Source organism: Amblyomma maculatum, chromosome 4 (genome assembly GCF_055883805.1).
Source record: "Amblyomma maculatum isolate TAMU_Amacu chromosome 4, ASM5588380v1, whole genome shotgun sequence".
NCBI lineage: Eukaryota > Metazoa > Arthropoda > Arachnida > Ixodida > Ixodidae > Amblyomma > Amblyomma maculatum.
Genome location: NC_139347.1, coordinates 34,050,510 through 34,071,227, shown reverse-complemented (window position 1 = coordinate 34,071,227; position 20,718 = coordinate 34,050,510). Strand labels below are relative to the sequence as shown.

The window sequence follows — 20,718 nt, the reverse complement described above, 5'->3', positions numbered from 1 at the left end:
TCAGGATGAGGAAGATTTGAGGAAGAAAGAAAAAAAAACAAAATACTGGAAGTGACAACAGTGTTAGTCCAATATGTTCTAAGGCTACACCCTAAGGTTATACATCACTCTGGTGTAAGATTAGTTGCTACCTTATCACAGATTTGCTCGAATCCACCACAGTAGACACATCTACACTCATTGGATAATGATGGATGAATAACCGAACAGCAGAAGTTCTCACACGTCTAGTCCTAGATTGTTTAGGAGTCTTTACGACGGTAACTGCAAGCCAACTGCTTCAATAAAACTTCGTAACATCGTAATTTCTCAGTCGCTGCATATAATATCGGCGGCACAATGATTCCTTCAAACAACTCTTAAACGCTCTTGCACTAATGAAACGTTTATAGTGGTCGCAACCTTTTGTTTACATGTTACCAACAATGCTATGCAACCTAAAGGTAGGCTGCATTTCATGAGTTACTGCTTAGCTCCCATTTAACCTGACCCTCCTTAGTTTGAACGTGTTCATGTCACTCTACCTCACAGAAATGCATACGAGTGTGGATGCTGCTCTTCGCGTCAGCTAATACCACCCATCCTGCAGGAAGCAGTGAGTATAATAGGGCTTTTCATTCCCATGATGCAGTCGAAAGCATTCACCAGCTGTAGTCCCCATTCATTCTACGCTTCTTTTTTTTTTCTGAATTAATGATGCGAGCACCCAGAGATTGTTCAGACCAAATAATCTCCTTCATGGAGTGAGTCTTGAAACTTTCACTGCGTTCCATATTCTCTGTCTCCCTGTAGTGTATCAGTGCATGCTTAGATACGGCTTTCGATCCAGCTGACTTCTGACATGGATTGCTCTGCAAGATTAAAGTTGTTCCGATGAACTCCACAATTGGCCTTCATGAGAAGTATCAGAATCTTGATACAATGCACATTACAGCTTACAAAAAGCGCCATACTGGCGAACGACAGGCTCTATACAATCCAATACAATATTTATTTCTTTGACTTATCAGGTATTATTTTTCAGTTAGAAATGCTCCAAGATTGTCTGTGCTGATCTTGAGGAATGTGAATAATAGTTGTTTGACTTCATACTAGCTGGAATAGCTTCGGTTTTATTTAAGCTACGTGACTAAACAATATAGCACTTCGACAGCCACAAATGGAAGCGAATGCTTTCCATTACGGCCTACGATGGTCACAGCGTTCGCGCTCGAGAAAGTGCATCTATATACGGTTAGCACACATAAAGCAAGAAACGTATACTGATGTCTCTAGTTAGAGCCTCTTCTCTGGGCACAACAGACTTGAACGTGCAATTTTCAAGCCAAACTTCTCTTACCAACTGTTTGACACCCCCTCAATTCTATTGCTTTCCACAACAGAATGCGATGCTGCTTGTGAAGTGGTGAGTTTCTCTCCTGAGCCATCGGCTTCACCGGCCCACTTAACTTTGCGAATAACATTAATAGGCCGCTTGCATTCAGAACACATCAGATAACTTCTCTAATATTTGAAACTCCACCCATTATTGCAACCATCACCATCGCCATCAGCGTTGTGCTAATCACCATCGGCAAGCTACGCTAACAGCAGGAATAAGACACTCTTGTTTATGTTCGATCAACCAAAGAAAAATTTTTTAATCTCATCTGCGAATCCAACTCTCATACCATTAGAGTCCAAAAGAAAACAAAATTGATTTGATGTGCAGCAATGGTGACATGACGTTCAATGATATGATTTGACGTTAGATGTTGGAGTACGATGTGATGGGCTGTTGTGCGAATCTATACAGCGTAATGTGAAGCGATGCGATGTATTTTGATCACTACTGAGATCTGAGTGTAACGAGTCCTTTGATCACTTCCTTTTTTGGTCACGTACCATTGTTGTACCATTGTTCGTAATGTATTTTACAGTAAAATTTTGGCGAGCACTGCCAGCCGTGTAGAAGGTCACCAACCCTGCAATTTTCTCCTGTGGAAGCGCGGACTGCCGAGGAAGCTGTTCTTGATGGTGTGCAGGCGCGACCTCCAGTAAGGCTGCCCAAGAGACGGCGAGCCTGGAGGCGTGTTGAGCGGGCTCTCGTCCGGAGTGGTGGCGCCTCGCGGTGAGGGTCGCGGAGAGCTGAGCGGCGACACGGCCGGACTTGGGATTCCGCTGCCTGGGTGCAGACAGCCCGACCCGCTGCCTCGCCGCATGCTGCAGTCAGATACACACATGTAATGACACATACCGGACGTCGCTCATCACTACAGGTCAATACAGAAGGCGACCGTGACAGATGTCGCGGTCGCGTTAGCTGAAGTTGAATTACGTTCCTGCTTAGTTTTCATCAGTCTGCTAGAATTAATATTTCTTCTTTTAGAACGAAATCAGCGAAGCTACTAAGTATTCACTCCCGCAAAATTTTGCGAACCGTACCATTATGGTAAGAACATATGATGGGCAGCTTTCACACTGCGGAGCAAACACAAGACACGCTAGCCTGCACAAAACTATATTTTATAAATGGTAATTAAAGCCGGTAGCGTTATGGAAGCAACCGACAACACTCCTGCAACGTTTTAAGCCACTGTGTTAGGAAAGTATTTTGTTTATACAGCTTTCAACTCTTTATGGCGATGAATACTGAACTTGTTGTCTCCTATTTTGTGCCAGCTTCCTTTGTGTTACAGTGCTAGAGCTATAGAAGGTTAGCCCAACCTAATCGTTTCATTTCCCACATCTCTTGATTTTCTAAATCAGATTTATTGACCATCGAATAGTCTCCTGGACGCCGGCACGCGATAAACGTCTAACGAAATCACGGAATAAAAAAAAAAAAGGCAGTTTTCTCTATGGGGACTGTGGAGAAGCCCTGACAACGTACTACGCGCCGTCTCCCCTCTGGGAAAAATGTGACAATTACACACTGAAAGCATATGCGCACCAAAAGGATATGCTGATATAAAAACAAGAAAGCAGACTATGTAGGCTTACCTTTCGTTTCTATTCGCAGATAATGCGACATATAATTAAAATTAACCAAAATAATGAAGGCCTGATCGTGCACTAGAACATCGACAGGCAGTGTTAACAAAACACTGGGCTGGTCTAGTTAGGTCGTGCTACAAGGCAAGAGCAAGCTTTATAACAGGAAAAGATGGCGTAACAGGCTACTTTTTTTTTGCTTATGAACTTATTTTCTTATTGAAGTGGATACAGAGGAGCGCAGCTAAGCTGACTTAAATGAACCAACACATTCAGTAGCAAGCAGTGTTTCCGACCCTATTTTTAGCCTGACTTGTATACGTAATGCAAGTCAGGCACATAAGCTAGAGTGTTATAAACTAAAGCAGCGAGGGAAACTTAGGAGGAGAAATAAGTCACACAAAGCAATGCAGCAACGAACAGGCCCTAAAGCGCGCTTCGTGAATGGTGGAGTTAACAATCAGTTCTTAAAGACGGGCTTTTATGATATGTTTTGTGAAATAAAGAAGACAAAATATTTTTCTAGGTTGTGACTTAGGCAGCACTGATAACATTTCACTCACGGCGGTGAGGCTAGAATTACGGTGATAATTAGAAATAAAAAATCGATCCACAAGGGTTTGCACTAATTCAAGCTGGCCGATGAACGAATGTTTCTTGACCAGAGCCCCAGATAGATGGTGCATTTCCAATTTACCTTGAACTTAAGATTAAAAAAAAAAAAAAAAAAAAAAAACAATTTTACTGGATAAGCGGGAAGATAAATATTGATGCGTATGTGTACTGGCATGCAAATTGCATTGAATGCAGTACCAGAGCAGGAGTTGGGATAGTGCACGCCACTAAGACCAACTGCTGGGCCGTTGGTACGAATGTATGGAAATACAACGCGACAGGGACGGCCCGCCTAAGTATGCGCCGTCTCCACCTTGGTTCTCCTTTTCTGCAGTCGTAATTCCGCGGACATGATAGGCATATATTATTTAACGTTTTCGGTCGCTTGGCAATTTCAGAAGTACAACATTATTTGTCTGATATATGTAAGTGAGGAGAAGACTGTAGGCTACTCGACAGAATTCATTACACAACGAAAGAGACAATGACACTACGTGCATATAATGCATTTCGGCGACCGATGTCGCTATAGACGCCCGACGGCACAACAAAGCTTCATTAGTAAAAGCCACCACGGCAGGTGTCGGACACAAATTGGCTCCTAGGGACACAGCGTCCTGCTTGTCAGCCGTTAGCATTTGTCAACAGTGCGGTGCCGAAGACACCTGGCCACCAATTTGGCTGTGACGAGGTTCTTCACCCGTCAGCGGCCGAGCGCCGCTGAGGGTCATGTCGCTGACCGGTTCCTCGATGTCACTCGCGCTGATTCGCGTTGCCCCTCTACGCAACGCACTGACAAAGCGATGATGTATGGGACTCATTGTGTGTGCCGTATTCTTATACACTGTCCCACATTCAGAACTGGATTTGCTGCCGCGTCCCTCATATACTCCAGGTGTATACTGAAGGGGATATCTAGCCACACGCAGTGATCGAAAGCGCCGTGTATTGGTACTTTGTGAAACCACAGGACCCTCATCGCTTTCGAGCTCGTCTCGCAATGTCAAAGTCAAGGTCACGAATATGCGTGTTTCCCAGAATCGCATCGGCAACAAATAGAACTCTCCAGTTGACACCATTGTTCGCGTCAAGTTCGTGGTCGTAACTGACTCACAACAGAAACCTCGTAGCAGCTTTTAGGGTTTAGAGAAAGCAATAAAGTTATGAATTCTATTTCACCAAAAGAGTCGCTATGGCAAAGATAAAAAAAAAGATAAAGAAAACAAAGCCAGCGTTAAGCCAGTCAATACTAATTGCTGTTTGGCGCTACATCATGTGAGCTAAGGTAACATAAAGAACCCATCAGCTGCGAGATTTTGAATATGCAAGGCCATTGGTACGATGGAAAAAAAGGCGTGCAGATAAGGGCCTGCCTCTGAATGATAGGAAACAGTACGGGGAGATCCGTTTTGGCGGTCTTCAAATCTGCCGCCTAATGGTCAAGATGCTTACCCGTACGGATACCGCCGTGGCGTAATCGGTGATCCATCGCTCAGCATGTCGAAGGAATACCTACAACAAAGCAAATATGAATAACTCCTCATTGAAAATGTTCGTCCTAAATTTCCCCACTGAATAGAGCATTCATGTTAAGCACGTTCCCTTTAGATATATTTTTCCCATGAAAAAGCAAATGCGTGTCATATAGCTGGCTACGTATTTATCATTGCAGCACGTTGACACTAGACTGCTTCTTTTTGAGTTTCACTGAGAATATGCATCTGGTGCAAGCATCGTTTAGACAGCGGGTATGAAAAGAAAGATGAGCCGGGGGGAGAGTGTGTGTGTGTGTGGGGGGGGGGGGGGGGGGGCAGGTTAGGTACCTGCTATCTTTAAGGTAAAGCTTAGTGGACTGTGCTAAGGAAAACAAACGCTAACACGCGAAAAGTTTTCTGACGCGTGAAATGGTCAACATTCTCCGAGGAGAAATAAACTCCTAGAGCTACACAGTATCGGGGTGGGGCAGGGAGGAGGGAGTGGAGGTGGTGGAAGAGGAGATGAGAGGTTTGACGTTATTTGTGAGTTAACATTGTATAAGTATATAGCTACTGACTTTTGTACGTAAAACCTAACACCACGCTACAGACGTGACAAGATGCCTAACGTACTAGAAATGTGATCAGACTAGGTGTATGATCGGTGACTAAATTGATCAGTAAATGTTAATCGCGCAATGAACATAAAAATGCTATACAAAAATTCCATGAAGAAGCATGTGACATCATGTCACAGTAAAATATGCTGTATTTTAGAGGCTTTCAGTATATGCTGGGGTGGAGCGTAGACCTAATTTGCTCCAATACGAATATAATGCACGATCATTGTAACGTAAAAGAACTCACCGTGGTCCCGACCTTCCGTTCACTTGGCACGTGTCCACTCTCTTGCGGGGAGGATCAGCTGCCGCAATCAAGAAAATATTATAGCAAGTGCTGTTACGTTTACGCTGAGGTACTTTTTTATGGGGCGTTTTAAGTGAGAAATATCTTCAATGCCCATGTTATAATGTCAAACAACTTGCTTCATAAAATGGTTCATCACATATTTGATGTCATAAAGCAGTGTTCTGCGATTAATAGCATAATCTCCCTCATCGAGAGGTCCTAAAAATCTTGCGACATGACAGCACCTTGAAAATCTGTATCTTCGCTGTCCTTGTGGCTTTAATATAGAGAAGACATGACATGTGCTGAAATGACATATCAGCGGCAAAGGTCAGCAGAGAAACAAGATTCGAGCAGTCCATTTGCTCGTGTAATATGGCATCACTGAAATACATATTACTCAGAAAGCGCACTGCCAATAAAAACAGCGCTGATGTAGCTGCCATGTGACGTTGAGTAGCGTACAGCCTTATTTAAAAACGGCAACATTTTCATTCATTTCTTTAGTCAATAGTGTGGCTTGAAGTATACTCTCGCATGGCGCGCTTTGAGATGCAATATACACATTCTGACAATATGCATGTGCTCTAAGTTCCTGCCTCCTAGAAGCAAAATGCATCTGCGCTTCTCCAGTGAAGTCACGAGCCCTGCTTGATTGACGTTAGTATGCCATGAATTTAGATCACAGGTCTCAAGCAGCGAGAGCCGGTGACAGCCACCATCGCTTCTTATTTTGGCGGCTGAGCCTTGAGGTATAAATTCATGTCATGGTAATGTCATTTAATGCAGAAAGTTGGGCGAGGTGGTGTTTAGATTCAACAAATATAGCTCTAGCGCTTTAGACAGGGACGAAGGGAGAACATAGAACATCAAATTAATCGCTGTGACGACGTGCCGTGCAGGGACCCTCAACTTTTCACTGAACAATAACCTCGTACTGTCTGGTATCCAAGCGTTATTTTCGCCGTGCCTGCCGTCCTTGAGACATGCCAAGAGAATCATCAAGATTCAGAGCTCAGAACTGTGGAGGCAAGTGCGTCGTCTTCAGTTTAGCCTACGTCTGCTCGCTGTAACTATTACGGCTACCAGGGTGGCGCAGTGTTGAGAGGCAAGTTGTGCATGGGACTGAACTCCTGTGGAAAACTGATCTACCTAAGCTGTGTGCTTGGAAAAATACATCTGGGAAGGTGAACACTGAGCGTGGGACGGTCACCTGTCTTGGGGGGGTGTGACGTTCCTGGGGATGTAAAACATGTTCTGTGTCTTGGACCAAAGTTTTGCACAGAACCTCCATAGACTGCAGATAGATAGACAGCAGATAGACTGCAGAAGATGGCCAACTTAGCTGATGAAGAGGACAGAAGTCGTTGTACATTTGAAGGCGTAGAATGTCTTCTGAGGCATAAATTTAGTTCCCAAAAAACTGACCTCAAGGTAAAAGTCACTGTTGACAACCTGAAATCTAATGAACTCGCTCTGCTTGTATCAAACAAGGAAGGCGGGTTTGTGGTCTTGCCGAGAGAAGGCTACCTAGCCAAGGGTAATGACGCAATCAGGAAGAATTTTGTGCAAATGCAATCAACAGGTGCGGGTTTAAAGAAGAGTGCTCTTCCACTGTGTGATCAGATGAACCTGAACACTCTCCGCAAACAGATTGTAGGGGCGGAAAAAGAAGCGCTCGCGGTATTCTCCGCAAAAACACATAAGAAGGATGTGCCACTGCGCGTAATTGTAACTGAAGCAGGGTTTTGACAGGGTGGCCTTTCCAGGTTCCCCCAAAAAAGCTTGAAGCTCCTTCCTGTGACTTACCCGGTTAGGGTAGCTAATCCGAAAGAAGTATTAGAATTTTTCTCGCATGAAGGGCTGTCATCGGCGAGCTAATCTTGAGTTTTTGATTGACATTGAAAATTTGTTCTACTCAGTTCCGAAACAAGGTATTCTGACGACAGTGAAGGAGAGCATTGAAACAAACGGGAGTGTAGGTTTTCATAATGATGATACTTGTGCCTCTCTAGCACTGTTATACATTTTGAGGGCAGTAACTTTGTGCATCGCGAAGGCATCTGCATAGGAGCATGCATCACCCCAGTGTTAAGTGAACGGTTTTTAGCGAGTTTGGACATACGCATTGAAGCGCGCATTGATAATAAGATTTTAAAGATTTTTAGATATGTAGACGATTTTCTGGTGGTCGCAAAAGCATCTCAAGAAGACAGAAATGAGGATTTTGTTCAGTCTAAGAAGTGTTTAGGTCTAGCGCCTGTAAGTTGAATTTTATGCATGAACTGGCCAATAAGGGTACTCTACAGTTTCTTGACATACGGTTGTTCTCTTGTGGTTCACATGTTTGCTACATGTACCAGCCAAGGTCCAAAAAAAAAAAAAGAAATTTTGAATTATGATTCGGCCCACTCCAAATGGGTAAAAAGAGGCATTGCAAAGGCATGCCTTCTTGCTGCTCTTGATAAATCTTGTCTGCACAAGGTCCATGAAAGTGTAAAAATGCAGGTAAGTCGCATGACGAAGGCGGGTTTTTCTGTGGAACTAGCGGCTTCGGTGGCTAAGACCCTGATAAAAAAAGATAAAAACTGGTGAAAAAAAGAAGGCGATGGTTCAGCGAGAATGGGCTAGGCGAGTTGCACTGCCCTACATTCATCAGCTCACGCACCGCCTAAAAAAGGTGGCAGGGAAATGCGACGTCAAAGTCGCGCTTACAGCACCGAACAAGTTCGGAAAACTCTGCAAGGTTGTGAATGATGCCACCAACAAAAAAGTCTCTTGCCCCAGAAAACATAAAAAACCCGCATACGGCTTGCACGACCAATGTGATATACATGATCCCGTTATAATGCGGGAAATCTTACATTGGCCAAACTGGCCGCTGTCTTAACATCAGGCTCATGGAGCACAAGGGGCTTGTAGACGCAGTATCGGACACTTGGCGGCGCACTGCAAACGATGCACACACGACGAAAACAATTGCTACCCCCTGTATGAGCTGAAGCGTGTCATATTTGTAAATGCGGATCAAAAAGAGCGCCAGATACTTGACGCCTTCCTCATACACGTGGAAGGGCAGTCGTGCGTACGCAAGCCTAACATTGTTTTGACAAAATAAGGAAGTGACGTTTTTGGAGAGGAGGGTGCCGTCGCGCATGCGCTTTAGCCTTTGACACCTTTGAAGTACGAGCATGTTTGCCTATATAAATTCGTGATTACTGTCAATGAACTCAGTTGATGTCGAGCGTTTGTGGTGTCTGTGTTCTTACTTCGTCCACGTCTAAAGCGCTAGGACTATGTCTGTTGAATGCCGATGTCAACCAGGCAGGGCGCGTGAAGTCACAGGAGAAGCGCAGAGGTCTTTGCTTCTAGAAGGCCTAGTCACTGCGATTGGTTCCGTAAAAGGCGCAAGTTCGCGACAAAGTACTTTAAACACAAGCAATGTCCAAAAACTGCGTTTTCACATGAAAACAACACAGCAAACCCGGCCTCGCACAAGCCGGCTTCAAGCAGAAAATGATTATAAATTAAAATGACTTATTTTGAGGCAACAGCACGCCGCAAAACTATTGAGAGTATAATAGGCAGTTCTAGTTAACGCAAAGAACATGTCAAACGAGTTCCACATGTGTCGCTGTAGGCAGCTGGTTCACTCAAGAGACTAATTTGAACGCATAGTGCCTATGTCAAGAGAGCCACAGTTGTGCACCTTGTTAGAGCTAGTACGGATTCCCGCGGCAGCAGGTAGCGAGGGAGACGAGAGACATCATCAAAAAGCGGCCTTTACGGGTATAGAGCCGCCCACTAGACAGTTTTCTGGAACGCGCTTTCACGACGCATTTTCTCATTCGTTAGGAATACCGCGCAGAAGGACACCGTGAGACCATGTTTGTTAAATATATTTTGTACCTCTTAAAGGCGGCCTCCGTGATCGGCGGCTTTCCAAGCAAAACTTGTTGAAGTTGTCTGTGGCATTAGACGTCAGGTGCGTGTACTATTGTTTTTGGCTTGGAACGAGCGCTCAGTGACGCAGTGCTCGCTTGCTAAGCTCAGTCTTGTTTCTTGGCGCACAGTTGGTATATGAGGTTGGAATTTTAAGTAACGTAAAGTGTGTATGTCATAATAACAAATCATGGCTGCCTGATGTCTAACGACACCTCGCCTTCGGTAATAAACACCAATACACGCTTAAATATATTGCGAGTGGAGGCGCTGATTGTAGTTGATCGTCTGTGTATGCTCGCGCGCGCGCGCGCGCGCGCGCGTGTGTGTGTGTGTGTGTGTGTGTGTGTGTGTGTGTGTGTGTGTGTGTGTGTGTGTGTGTGTGTGTGTGTGTGTGTGTGTGTGTGTGTGTGTGTGTGTGTGTGTGTGTGTGTGTGTGTGTGTGTGTGTGTGTGTGTGTGTGTGTGTGTGTGTGTGTGTGTGTGTGTGTGTGTGTGTGTGTGTGTGTGTGTGTGTGTGTGTGTGTGTGTGTGTGTGTGTGTGTGTGTGTGTGTGTGTGTGTGTGTGTTTGCGCGGTGGAAAGAAGCCACCCCTTTTGTCTTTTGATGGGCGGTCGCAGGTAAATCGCGGCGCAGGACCGCCGCAACTGTCTGGTGAGACCGCACCTTAAAAACTCATGCTTGCTCTATGTACAAGCCTGCAGCAGTGTTTTCAAAGCTCGGAGTTGCTTTGCGCAACTGCGCATGTGCCTTAGTTTGCCAACTTTGTCTTATAGCCGCATGTTACTTTTTTCGCTCCGTTATCAAAACCTCTAATCGAAAGAGTGAGCTGCGAGTCATAAGGAACACTGCTGAGAGCAGTAAGAAACAGCAGCTAACATTTGCGACAGGGCCGGTTGTGTAATACGCAATGTTCTTATTAAGCCGTGCACCGTCGCTCTCCAGAATTAGCGAGTTTTTCTGCTGGAATCCAACTTTTCCTGTGCAACTAAATAATCTAGGTTCTCACAAAGAGGCGAGTTTATTGTTTAGTTAATCACAAGCTTAGCAATTAGCGTTCACTGCTTTGCTGCTGAGGAGCAAACGAGCTGCGTCAATAGCTTAAAACTGCGATGATGATGCTAGAAATCTGGAGATTCGCCAACAGCGTCGCGCCTCATGCGTCAAACATGCAAAACTATTCAATTTTGAGCTACCGTCTGAAAGTGACGAAAGAAAAAGAGGATAGAAGTCAGAAAGGAATACAAATAAAAGGAGAATGCATGAAATAAACAACTGTAAAGTACTGAGATAAAGAATGCAAGAACGAATGAAAGGCCCGCAATAACGCAACACTGCTTCAAAGATTTGTTTCCTTTATCTGACTATGCTTCAGCTACTTCAGCCTATACTATGCACCGAGCAAAAAGAATTATGCTGAAAAAACAGGGCAAAATTGCATGGATCGCAAAGATCAAGGAACGGAGACACCATGGGAGCGCCGTTGGTGTCTCATTTCTTGTTCTTTGTGTCGCTTCCAAGTTGTGCTATTTTTAATTATAAAAGTATACTAACGTGCCCAATCATCTGCTCTGCTACAGCAAGAAACCCTGAGGGAATGCTAATTAACTATTTCTTTCTCGCAGCACTGCTTGCGTTTATCGCTAACAAGGGAGCAAACTGGCCGACGACTTACGTCGATTCTCCTTACCCGATTCAGACCGGTTGCGTATGATAATCTCGGTCTCATCTTCGTACGATGGTTTTCTCCGTTTGCGATCAAGGAGCAAAAAGTATATTACTTTCTCCGTGTTATGCCTGAAAGAGAATATGAAGGAAAGTTATGGACACTTTCGCCACACCGTCAGGCAAGCAGAACTATGTTGTCATAAAGTCTCTAAGTTATACTTTGCTGCGAAAATTATATCATATTTCTATGACGACCGTGCCGACCTTAGACATCCTTTGTCTGTGTCAAACGGGTTGCCGTGATATACGGCAGAAGAATTTTGCTATTAAGACAAAGATGAGAGCTACGTTGCTTAAACGCGTGTACGTTTAATAGTGATCAAGACGATAACGATCGAACTCAGTGCAATTGCGGCGTTGCCACAAGGCCAATTCAAATGCTACCGCGGCCCGATTAGCCCGCTTCTACTCGTACACAATCTGTTTCCTGAACGGCAACCGGGGGCTGCTACCCTCCTAGTAAAGAAATATAAATTGTAAATAAAAATGACATTCGCAGAGTATTGTTTTTAAAAAGCCAAAATATGTTTAAACCCTTTTTAATTTTTCGAAATGACCTTATTTCCAAAACTGTTCACAAGAACAATGTCGACCGCCTGTCATGGCGGAAGGTTATTATAGCAAATACGTCCATGAACCAATGACATATTGTTAGTCGCGCGTTTGCAATGAATCCAGCTGCAGCGCTTTAACGTTCCTGGTTCTTTCTATTAACTGAGTCACGTAGTGCTGTGACGATCACCTTGCCACATAGAACGACATTGACAATAGGACATAAGTTTGTAAGTTCTTTTTTTAAAAGGCAAATACCGAAGGACAAGGCCGCTCTGCATGCATAAAGCATCTCAATGAACAACCCATTCTGGAATGGAAGAGGGGGACCATCGCAACACACGTGATTAAAAAGTCGAGTAGATTCCTTCTTTCCTGCTTGTATTCAGAGAAAAGTGTGTATAGGTGCAATAAACACTTTATAAAAAGAAATATTTTCCAAGACCCATTAGGTAGCGCACCCTACTGCAACATGAAAAGTTTCCGCATATACTATTTTACTATTGTAGTAGAAGGGCACGTGATGACACTTGGAATATTATGATGTAGACTCCAAGGAAATCCTTCTGAACAACGCTCATGTGCTCAGTACATCGGCCGCTGTTGAATGATAATTACGAGTCATGGCTAGAATCGTTCGGGGTAGCCGTGACCATTGTTGGCTCCGCGACTGCAGCCAGAAGCCGAAGCAATTGTCTCAGCAGAAAGTGGCCTCAATTTAATCCTTCCTCTTGATTTGGGCTGAGAACAATCCAGAGTAGTGGATCTCGATGGGCTTACATTGTTTAAATAATACGCATGGCTCGTCCAATACGCTCAAAAATAGCCGCAAAAGTTAACATCATTTTAAGAAGATACTTCATCCAAAGATGCCAAATTTTATAATGAATTACTGAAAGCCTAAACACGCTAATTATCAATGTGATCCGACCGTTTCTTATTGCGAATGCGGCATCTTATCTATTCTTTGAGTGTCGCGTCTTGACAGGAGTAGCATCACATATTCTTTGTCACTAAGGGAACCGATACAGTATTGACGAAAAGTGAGAAGAAGGTGTGGCGTAAGCTTCTCATCAAAAAATCAGCGCCACGCTCCTTATTGCGGTAAGAAGGGTACATTAGGAATACAATAGGGTGCAGGCTTAGGCATTGACTTACCCGAATGCAAGGAATATGTTGATTCACCGTAGGGCCAGATGAATTCATTTCTGAAGAATGAGATTCCTAATTTACTTTTCGGGATGTTTTGTTGCAGCACAAGTGGCGCTATACATTTCTTAGCATCAGGGCAACTAGTTCTCAAAACCTGTATAGGCATTGCATACGTTCTGAATATTCTGGTACCGCACCTGGCCGTGGACTTGGACACTTGGCCTTGTCGCAGAGCACTCGCTTAACTATAAAATCGGAAGCGTGCGTAGCTGGTTACTTACGTTGTACAGAGAAGCTCTTTGACTAATTTTTCTTTATCCTTGAAACAACCTAAAGAAGTCATGTTGGACAGGACGTCCGGGTCGATGTCGTCCACGCAAGGAATGATGTGGGTCTGCGCAGAAAGATCAGAAGAAGAGTATGTGTTACTTTTTTGGGGGTTAAATATATGCAGGTCTTCTTTGCGATGCAACGTAATTCGATCTGAAGACATTCAGCCCCTCTATATAGATGGGTGAAGCAGAAACAGACTTACAACAGACTTACCCACCAACAAAAAGCGTGAACACCAGCCGCGTTGCACACTGTCTCCTTCCAAAACATTCGTTGGTGAATTTTATTTCAGTGTTTTATATCATCATATATTCATTTCTCTAATCCCTGACTCGCTACCTGACAGGTTCATGATTTCAAACACTTTCGGATACCTTTTGTCGTGCTCATGAAGTTCTTCAACAAAGCACGTTTCCTAACGTAGACCAGAAGTTCTGACATACAATGGCAATATGCTTATACTATACTGCTCAGCAGTGTGCCTTGCGAGGGAGTGGCCAAAGTCATATGCGACGTAATGTGCAAATAAGGTGACCGGTTACTACAGGATGAGGCAGTTGTATCGACACACAGTATTAAACATTTTATCTGCAGATATTCGCAGGTGTTCTCGTTTGCGACTCTGGAAAATCTAACAAAGAGAAATGAGACATAAATACGCATTGCCGGAAAGAGTATCGATCAGAAGATGGGATTAACAATTGTTTTATCCTCATAAGCTCAGGATTTTTTAAAAACTAAATGCATTTAGTAAATCAGCACACATCGCTTGAGCTTAATAATTTTAAACATAAACTATACTCCGTCTGTATCCGCACTGTAATAGGCAGTTGGGCTCCTACTGTCGTGCGCATGATCCTGCTGGCCCAGGGTGCCCCTGTCTTTCACAGTGCTGTAAACAGCTTCTAAAACAGAGTATAACTCAAGCATGGAAAACTTTCGTGGTAGCTTTTGGAGCAACGGAACTGGCTAGTCCTTAAATTTCCGTTAAATTCCTGCGGCTATTTGACAGCAACGAGTTTTTAAAGCGGAGAAGGTTTCGGACCATTATGTGGTCGTTGCCGTCGTCAAAAACTGTGAACTCCTCCTGCCACACCACTCACCCCTCACCCCCCCCCCCCCTCCTCGTGCCTCGCGCTAATTTCGTTGTCGTAATTAGGTGACGCGTATGGGAACAACAGGAGGGCGCGAAGCACCTTCAAGAGCTTCTCAGAAAGCAGTTCTGAAATGACTGCATGACATGGCACCCAGTGCAGCGGCGCAAAAGATAGCCGCAGCAGTTATGGGACAAATGCTCTAGGGTCGCTGCCCCCAACCTCTTGGCGCGATAAGATGCGTAAGATCGTGTAAACATGTTCCTCGTGGCGCTCACGAAAGGACACAAATACCTAAAACACAGCACAGCATTTAAATTAAGTGCAATAAGAATAAACACGCAGTGTGGAACAGATAGTCCTCATGATCAGAATCTGTACTTAATTTCTTACTTCAAGTTGAACTGACGTTTTTTATATAAGTTCAAGGAAATGTGCAGGGATGCAGAACATGATAAACACGGCTGTTACTGTTCGAGAACAGGTCGCGCACAGCCAATTCGATATGTCTGCATCTCAAAAAAAAAAAAAAAAAAAAAAGAGAGAGACAAGAAAAATATAGTACATTTGTTTTTATCCCCTTATAATATGTAGGATCAACTGTTTTGCAAGAAAAGTGGTGTCAGTGCGCAAAGAATGTGCGTGGGAGCAGCTTTTCTTTTTTTTTTCTTCATGATTTCTTGATTTTCTCTTTTTTTACATCCCGTCTGCCGACTACTTCACGGGGAAGACACATCTATGATAGGAGCACATGTCAAAGGAGCTGTAATTCTTTCACTTACTTGTACAACTTCCTTCATGGGCAGCTCCAACTCCAATTCTGTCTTGCTTGCGCTGGAAGAGGCATAACAGCAGAAGAGAAGTTCAGCTTTGTTCTGCCCAATAAAGATTTCTTGCCAGAAATTTCTGAATTTTAAAATTTCATTACACACAACGCTTTCCGGAGCTGCGATAACAAAGAATGACAAAACGATTTCTCACGTTAACTTTCGTAATTGCTTCAATCGATTGATTTTCATCGTTCCTTTGCGTTTTAGCATTCGATAATAGTGATTTACATAAACTCAATACTTTACTTTGGACCATTTAGTTCCTTCAACTTTCAGGAGTGAAGCGTAATAGATGAAGGCCGTAATTTGATCCTATTTTATGCTACTGATTTACCCCCTCCCACCGAACTGGTATGCTTATTAAAATCATGTCATTCTAAGAAAAAAATGGAGGCTCATCTAGGTTTGCTCACTTGCGACACGTAGTTTTGAAGAAAATACTCACGCAGTCACCCAAGGATGCTTTGTGACATCGGCCAGCTGCGTCCGAATGTTGGAAGTTTGGAAACAAAAGTCCAATAAACTATACAGTCGTCATTTGTTTGTTTTGTGGGTCACTTCCACAGCCACAATTTGAAACACAATATGAAGTTCGCAAACGAATTTCATTCGTTCATTGTTTTATGAAAGCGGGGATCCCGAATGCAAAAAATGTAAAATAATGTTTCGGCCTAGCGTTTCGCTCTCGGCATTGCACTGCCGAAGATTTGCTTATCTGGAGTCGTGTGAACATTTAAAAACAACTGATCACGTAATGCCAACGCACATGCAGATTCACTGCCAAAATTTCACTGAAGATTTCGAGAAACATTTAAAATTCACATCCGCCTTCGCCTAAGAAGAGACGTGCAGCCAAATTGTCACTGTACGCACTAATCAGTGCATTGGCTACTGCTAAACTACACATAATTAAATTTGTAACACACGTAACTGTGCACCTTCACGACAGGCGCACGTGCTTTTTGGTGATTTAGGGGTAGTCATGTACTTTCCAGGTGTCTGTCCATGTAATGTAGAAATCTTTAGCATAATAAATACAGTGCTCTTTTCTTTTTATTCGAAAAGTGTTGTGTAGATACTAAATTATAAATAGAATAAAAATAAAGTATCGTAAATATTAGTGCTAAACTAAAGAAGAACGTTTTTAGGCTTTTACATTTCTACAATATCTACTTATGCTCTTTAGGTCCTACGTGGTTGTTTTCTTACAATCATGTTCCAGGTTTATAGCATGGGAAGTGTGGTTATAATAAATATGTGAATAAGTTGTGACTATATACATAACAAATTCTGCGATTACCATATTCCTAGGACTTCAATACAATGTTCGATATAACGAAGTTGAAGTCAATTTCACTCCCATAAAAATCCGATCTCGGTCATGTACCCACAAGACCACTCGCCTTAAGTGCCCGCTGTCAGTTCTTTCAAACCCTACCTACAACATAAGGCGTGAGGCCGTTTATTCATCAGTACATTTCACTGTCATTAACTTGTTAAGAACCTGTGTGGAGCTCGAAACGAACAAGAATTGCGATGTAAGACAACAATATTATATAATAGATAAGTGTAATGATCAAATAGGGAAAATGAAAATTATTTCAAACAATTTTCAATGGATATTTGACCTGCATGGTGGTTGTTAAGCGTGCGGAACTGTTACAATCGTTTTGGTGAAAATATTGTATAGTTTATACCATCCAAGGGTTTTGCTATAACGTCCAGTTTGATTGAGGATAAAGTAGGGGAGAAAAAAAAAAAAAAAAGAAGTGCGCTCCCATTATGTAAACTACGTAAGGCTGCTTCAAATTTTGGTAGAAGGGTGAAAGTTATGGTTACGAAACGATGGCTTTTGTTAGTGTACTATTCTCACGCCCTGTGAAGCCAATTACACCGGGCTAGAATTATCGGCCATGGCTGGTAGCTTAATTCCACTTCAGCTAAAAACGATGACATGGAATGAACATTAGACTACAAGGTTAGCTGAATAAAAATAGCAAAACTTATATAGATATTTTGATGACAATTGCAGAATTCAAATAATTGCTACACATTTCGAGTAGCACAATGAAACAACTATATTTGCTTATGGACATGCGTTTGCGAGAAATAACTCAAGTTACCCACATTCTAGTGGAAATTAAGAAGAAGAAATGGACATGGGTGGGACATGTAGTGCGAAGAGAGGATAACCGATGGTCGCTGATGGTAACAAACTGGATTCCAAGGGAAGGAAAGCGTAGCAGGGGGCTGCAGAAAGTTAGGTGGGCGGATAAGATTAAGAAGTTCGCAGGGGTCAAGTGGATGCAACTAGCACAGAACTGGGTTAAGTGGAGAAATATGGGAGAGGCCTTCACCCTGCAGTGGGTATAATCAGGCTGATGATGATGATGATGATGCGTTTGCGAGTACGAGCGAATGAAATATGACATATTCTGAGCGTCAATAAGAAAAAAAGTCTAGCATATGAAATTATCAGCACTTTTTTTTAGACACCCCTGACAGTGCAGATTAGTGATTACATAAACACGTTACCAGCGCTTGGGGAAAAACGTGAACAGAAGCTTATCTAGAATCGAAAGGTTAAAAATTACTAGGTATCATTAAAAATTTTTTCTCTAGTTATTAGGCCATCTCAATTATCTAAGCATTTCAAAAATAACCCACTCCTTGACTGAGCACGACATGCTGCTACGGCCGACACTGTCACTGAAACACTGATGGGTATCTCTGTCGTGGCATTGCTATATGGCGCGTTAGCAAGGAATCTTTAATCCTTTTATTACATAAATGTACAAAAAATTGCAAAGGTTTCAAAAGGAAGTTTAAAAATTCCAAACAGTCTATAGAAAGTGTGTCCTACCCTATGCCGTTGACATATCGAGTTACACATATTCACCGGTTCAGATAATGATGGTTAGATTTCGTCACATATATAAATTTTCTGGACCGCAGGACAAGCTTCTATACTGTTTTTATTGAAAGCCATACGTGACTTATACAGCTGATGTTATGCGCTCTTCGGCCCTATTATGTACTTAATCTCCTTCTTTCTGTCAGCTTTAGGCTGCTTGATCATAATCGATATACGAGGCAGTTTTACAGCAGTTGCGGTATATACTATATAGGAAGGCTGTTACGACCGTGCATCATCCGCACTTGCGCGCTCTATTGTTCTCCTGTGGGCATGGATAAGTGCTGTGGATATGTGCTGTTGGTACAAGGGCGCTAAGCGAGCCTGTTTCCAGGAATCCTTTTGTGTAAGCCTGTTTTGCTTTGTGGACACCCTGCAAATGCCAAATTGACCCTGTCAAGAGAACGTCTAGAAAAACACAAAGAAATGTCCCCCTGCGGGAAATAGCCGGAAGTGCTTTCGTTCAATTGTTCACCCTTCCCGTCGAGAAGTGCTATCGTCCAGTGAGGAATGCCTACTGTCCAAAGGAGACGACAGAGTGACACGTCCGCTGACGCACAGGACAAGAAAGGAGCAAGGTGATTACGGCCATTAGAGGATTTCCTGGGAATGCAGGAAAGATTTGCAATTGTTGGAAAGGGACAATGCTGGGAGCCGTATGCGGCGCGCACGTGCACTTGGGTTTCTGAGAAGTAAATCCACTTGCCGGAACCAGCCTATCGATTCTTGGCTAAAGAATAGAAATGTACCTCCTCGCCGTTCCCAAGCTTTTCCCGCCAACAAGTGACCAGGCCCAACGAAACAATGCCGGGCCAGTCAGTGCTTCAGACCATCAGTGCAGTGATGTGTTCGATTGGATGCCGATATCTGAGGGGCGTGCCCTGGATTTGGTTGGTCAGCATCTTCAGAGAGGGGCTGGACATAGGGGGTTTTAAGGACGCTGCAGAGCACGAAATGTCGCTCTGAGCCCTGGGCAAACGGCTCATCCAGTCGCTTCTCGCTATGAACTCTTAACGCTTGCCATTTTGCTGAGGTACCCTTCTTTTTCTTGTAAATAATCTTGTAAATAAGTTTTCTCAAAGTGCCATTAAACCTGCTTGTACATATTTCACCAACTTCGAAGATTCAATCCTTCTTCAACCCGGAGCCTCTGCACGCTACCAAGTGAAGGCCGGGTCGACATAGCCCCAGCGTCACGACAAGGCATATAACGAGCCAAATTAGAGATCATGGCAAGCTAGACCAGCTAACACTTGCTCCTAAAGATGCATAAAAAATATGGCTACAAAGAGCGTCCATGGCGTGAAATGAGGGTGATCTTGCGTCAGACGATGGGAATTGAGCGTATGTCACAACTAGACTCCCAGCCTCTTGCGTCAACTGAAAGACGTCGTTGATCGCGATTTTCGGTAGCGCAAGAAATCGGCGCCACAAGACCACGCGCTCCGACTCCATATCAAGCCTTTCTCGTTGCCACATTGCGACACATTATCTTGGCCTTCTCCATCCTTTCCTTACTCTTAACTGCACTGCCATACTCTTCCCCACTTCCCCCTGAACAGCCTCCCTATTACTCCCATTTGCCCTTCAACTTTTGCACTTGCCGCCTTCTCTTGCAGGAATTTCCTTCACCCCTCCCGCTCACCCGTTCCGTTTTTTGGGGAAGTGGCGAAAGATGGCGCCACCATACCGGCGCCTCTTTGGCGCCGGCTCTTGATCGATACCGACGCAGCTTCGCTCGCTTCGGCTGGCTGAGGCGCGGAGCGGAAGTTGGGGTGCTTTCACTTCGCGTATCAGGGTAGCGGTCGGGGTTCCCCTCTCCCACCTCTATCCACTGGGCGGGACCGCTTCGCTTCCATAAAATAACTCCGGATCGGACCAGCCGAGACAAGTTTCGGCGAATCCGGGCGCCTCGCGTTCTTTTGTTCGGCAAGCAGGTGAAACGTAGTACAGAGAGCAAGCGACAAACAAACGTACCAGCCAACTATTTGAGTTACCCATATAACGGGTCAACTCCTACATGAAAACACAGCAGCGAAAGAGAAAAAAAATCCCCATCTGCATACCCAGCCAAGTTCTCGTCCTAACACAATCAATACCCATTACAACACGTTCGTCTCGTAAAAATGGTGGAAGTAACTTTCATTCATCCTTCATTCGCCGTTGTGCTTGCCAGAAGAAATTAATACAGCCGCGACTGAT

General features: G+C 43.8%; 1 protein-coding gene across 1 annotated transcript in view; it reads right to left on the bottom strand.

Annotated features, from left to right (window-relative positions):
- The window catches only part of LOC146190668 (serine/threonine-protein kinase BRSK2-like), a 56,969-nt gene that overhangs the window by 17,211 nt on the left and 19,040 nt on the right, over positions 1–20,718 (bottom strand). Inside the window, exons 8-14 of the mRNA XM_084600226.1 lie at positions 16,048–16,082; positions 15,555–15,606; positions 13,627–13,739; positions 11,604–11,710; positions 5,931–5,988; positions 5,041–5,100; positions 1,964–2,202 (exon numbers count right to left, since the gene is read on the bottom strand). Of these exons, the coding sequence (XP_084456352.1) occupies positions 1,964–2,202; positions 5,041–5,100; positions 5,931–5,988; positions 11,604–11,710; positions 13,627–13,739; positions 15,555–15,606; positions 16,048–16,082 (664 nt within the window). The remainder of the gene's footprint in view (positions 1–1,963; positions 2,203–5,040; positions 5,101–5,930; positions 5,989–11,603; positions 11,711–13,626; positions 13,740–15,554; positions 15,607–16,047; positions 16,083–20,718) is intronic.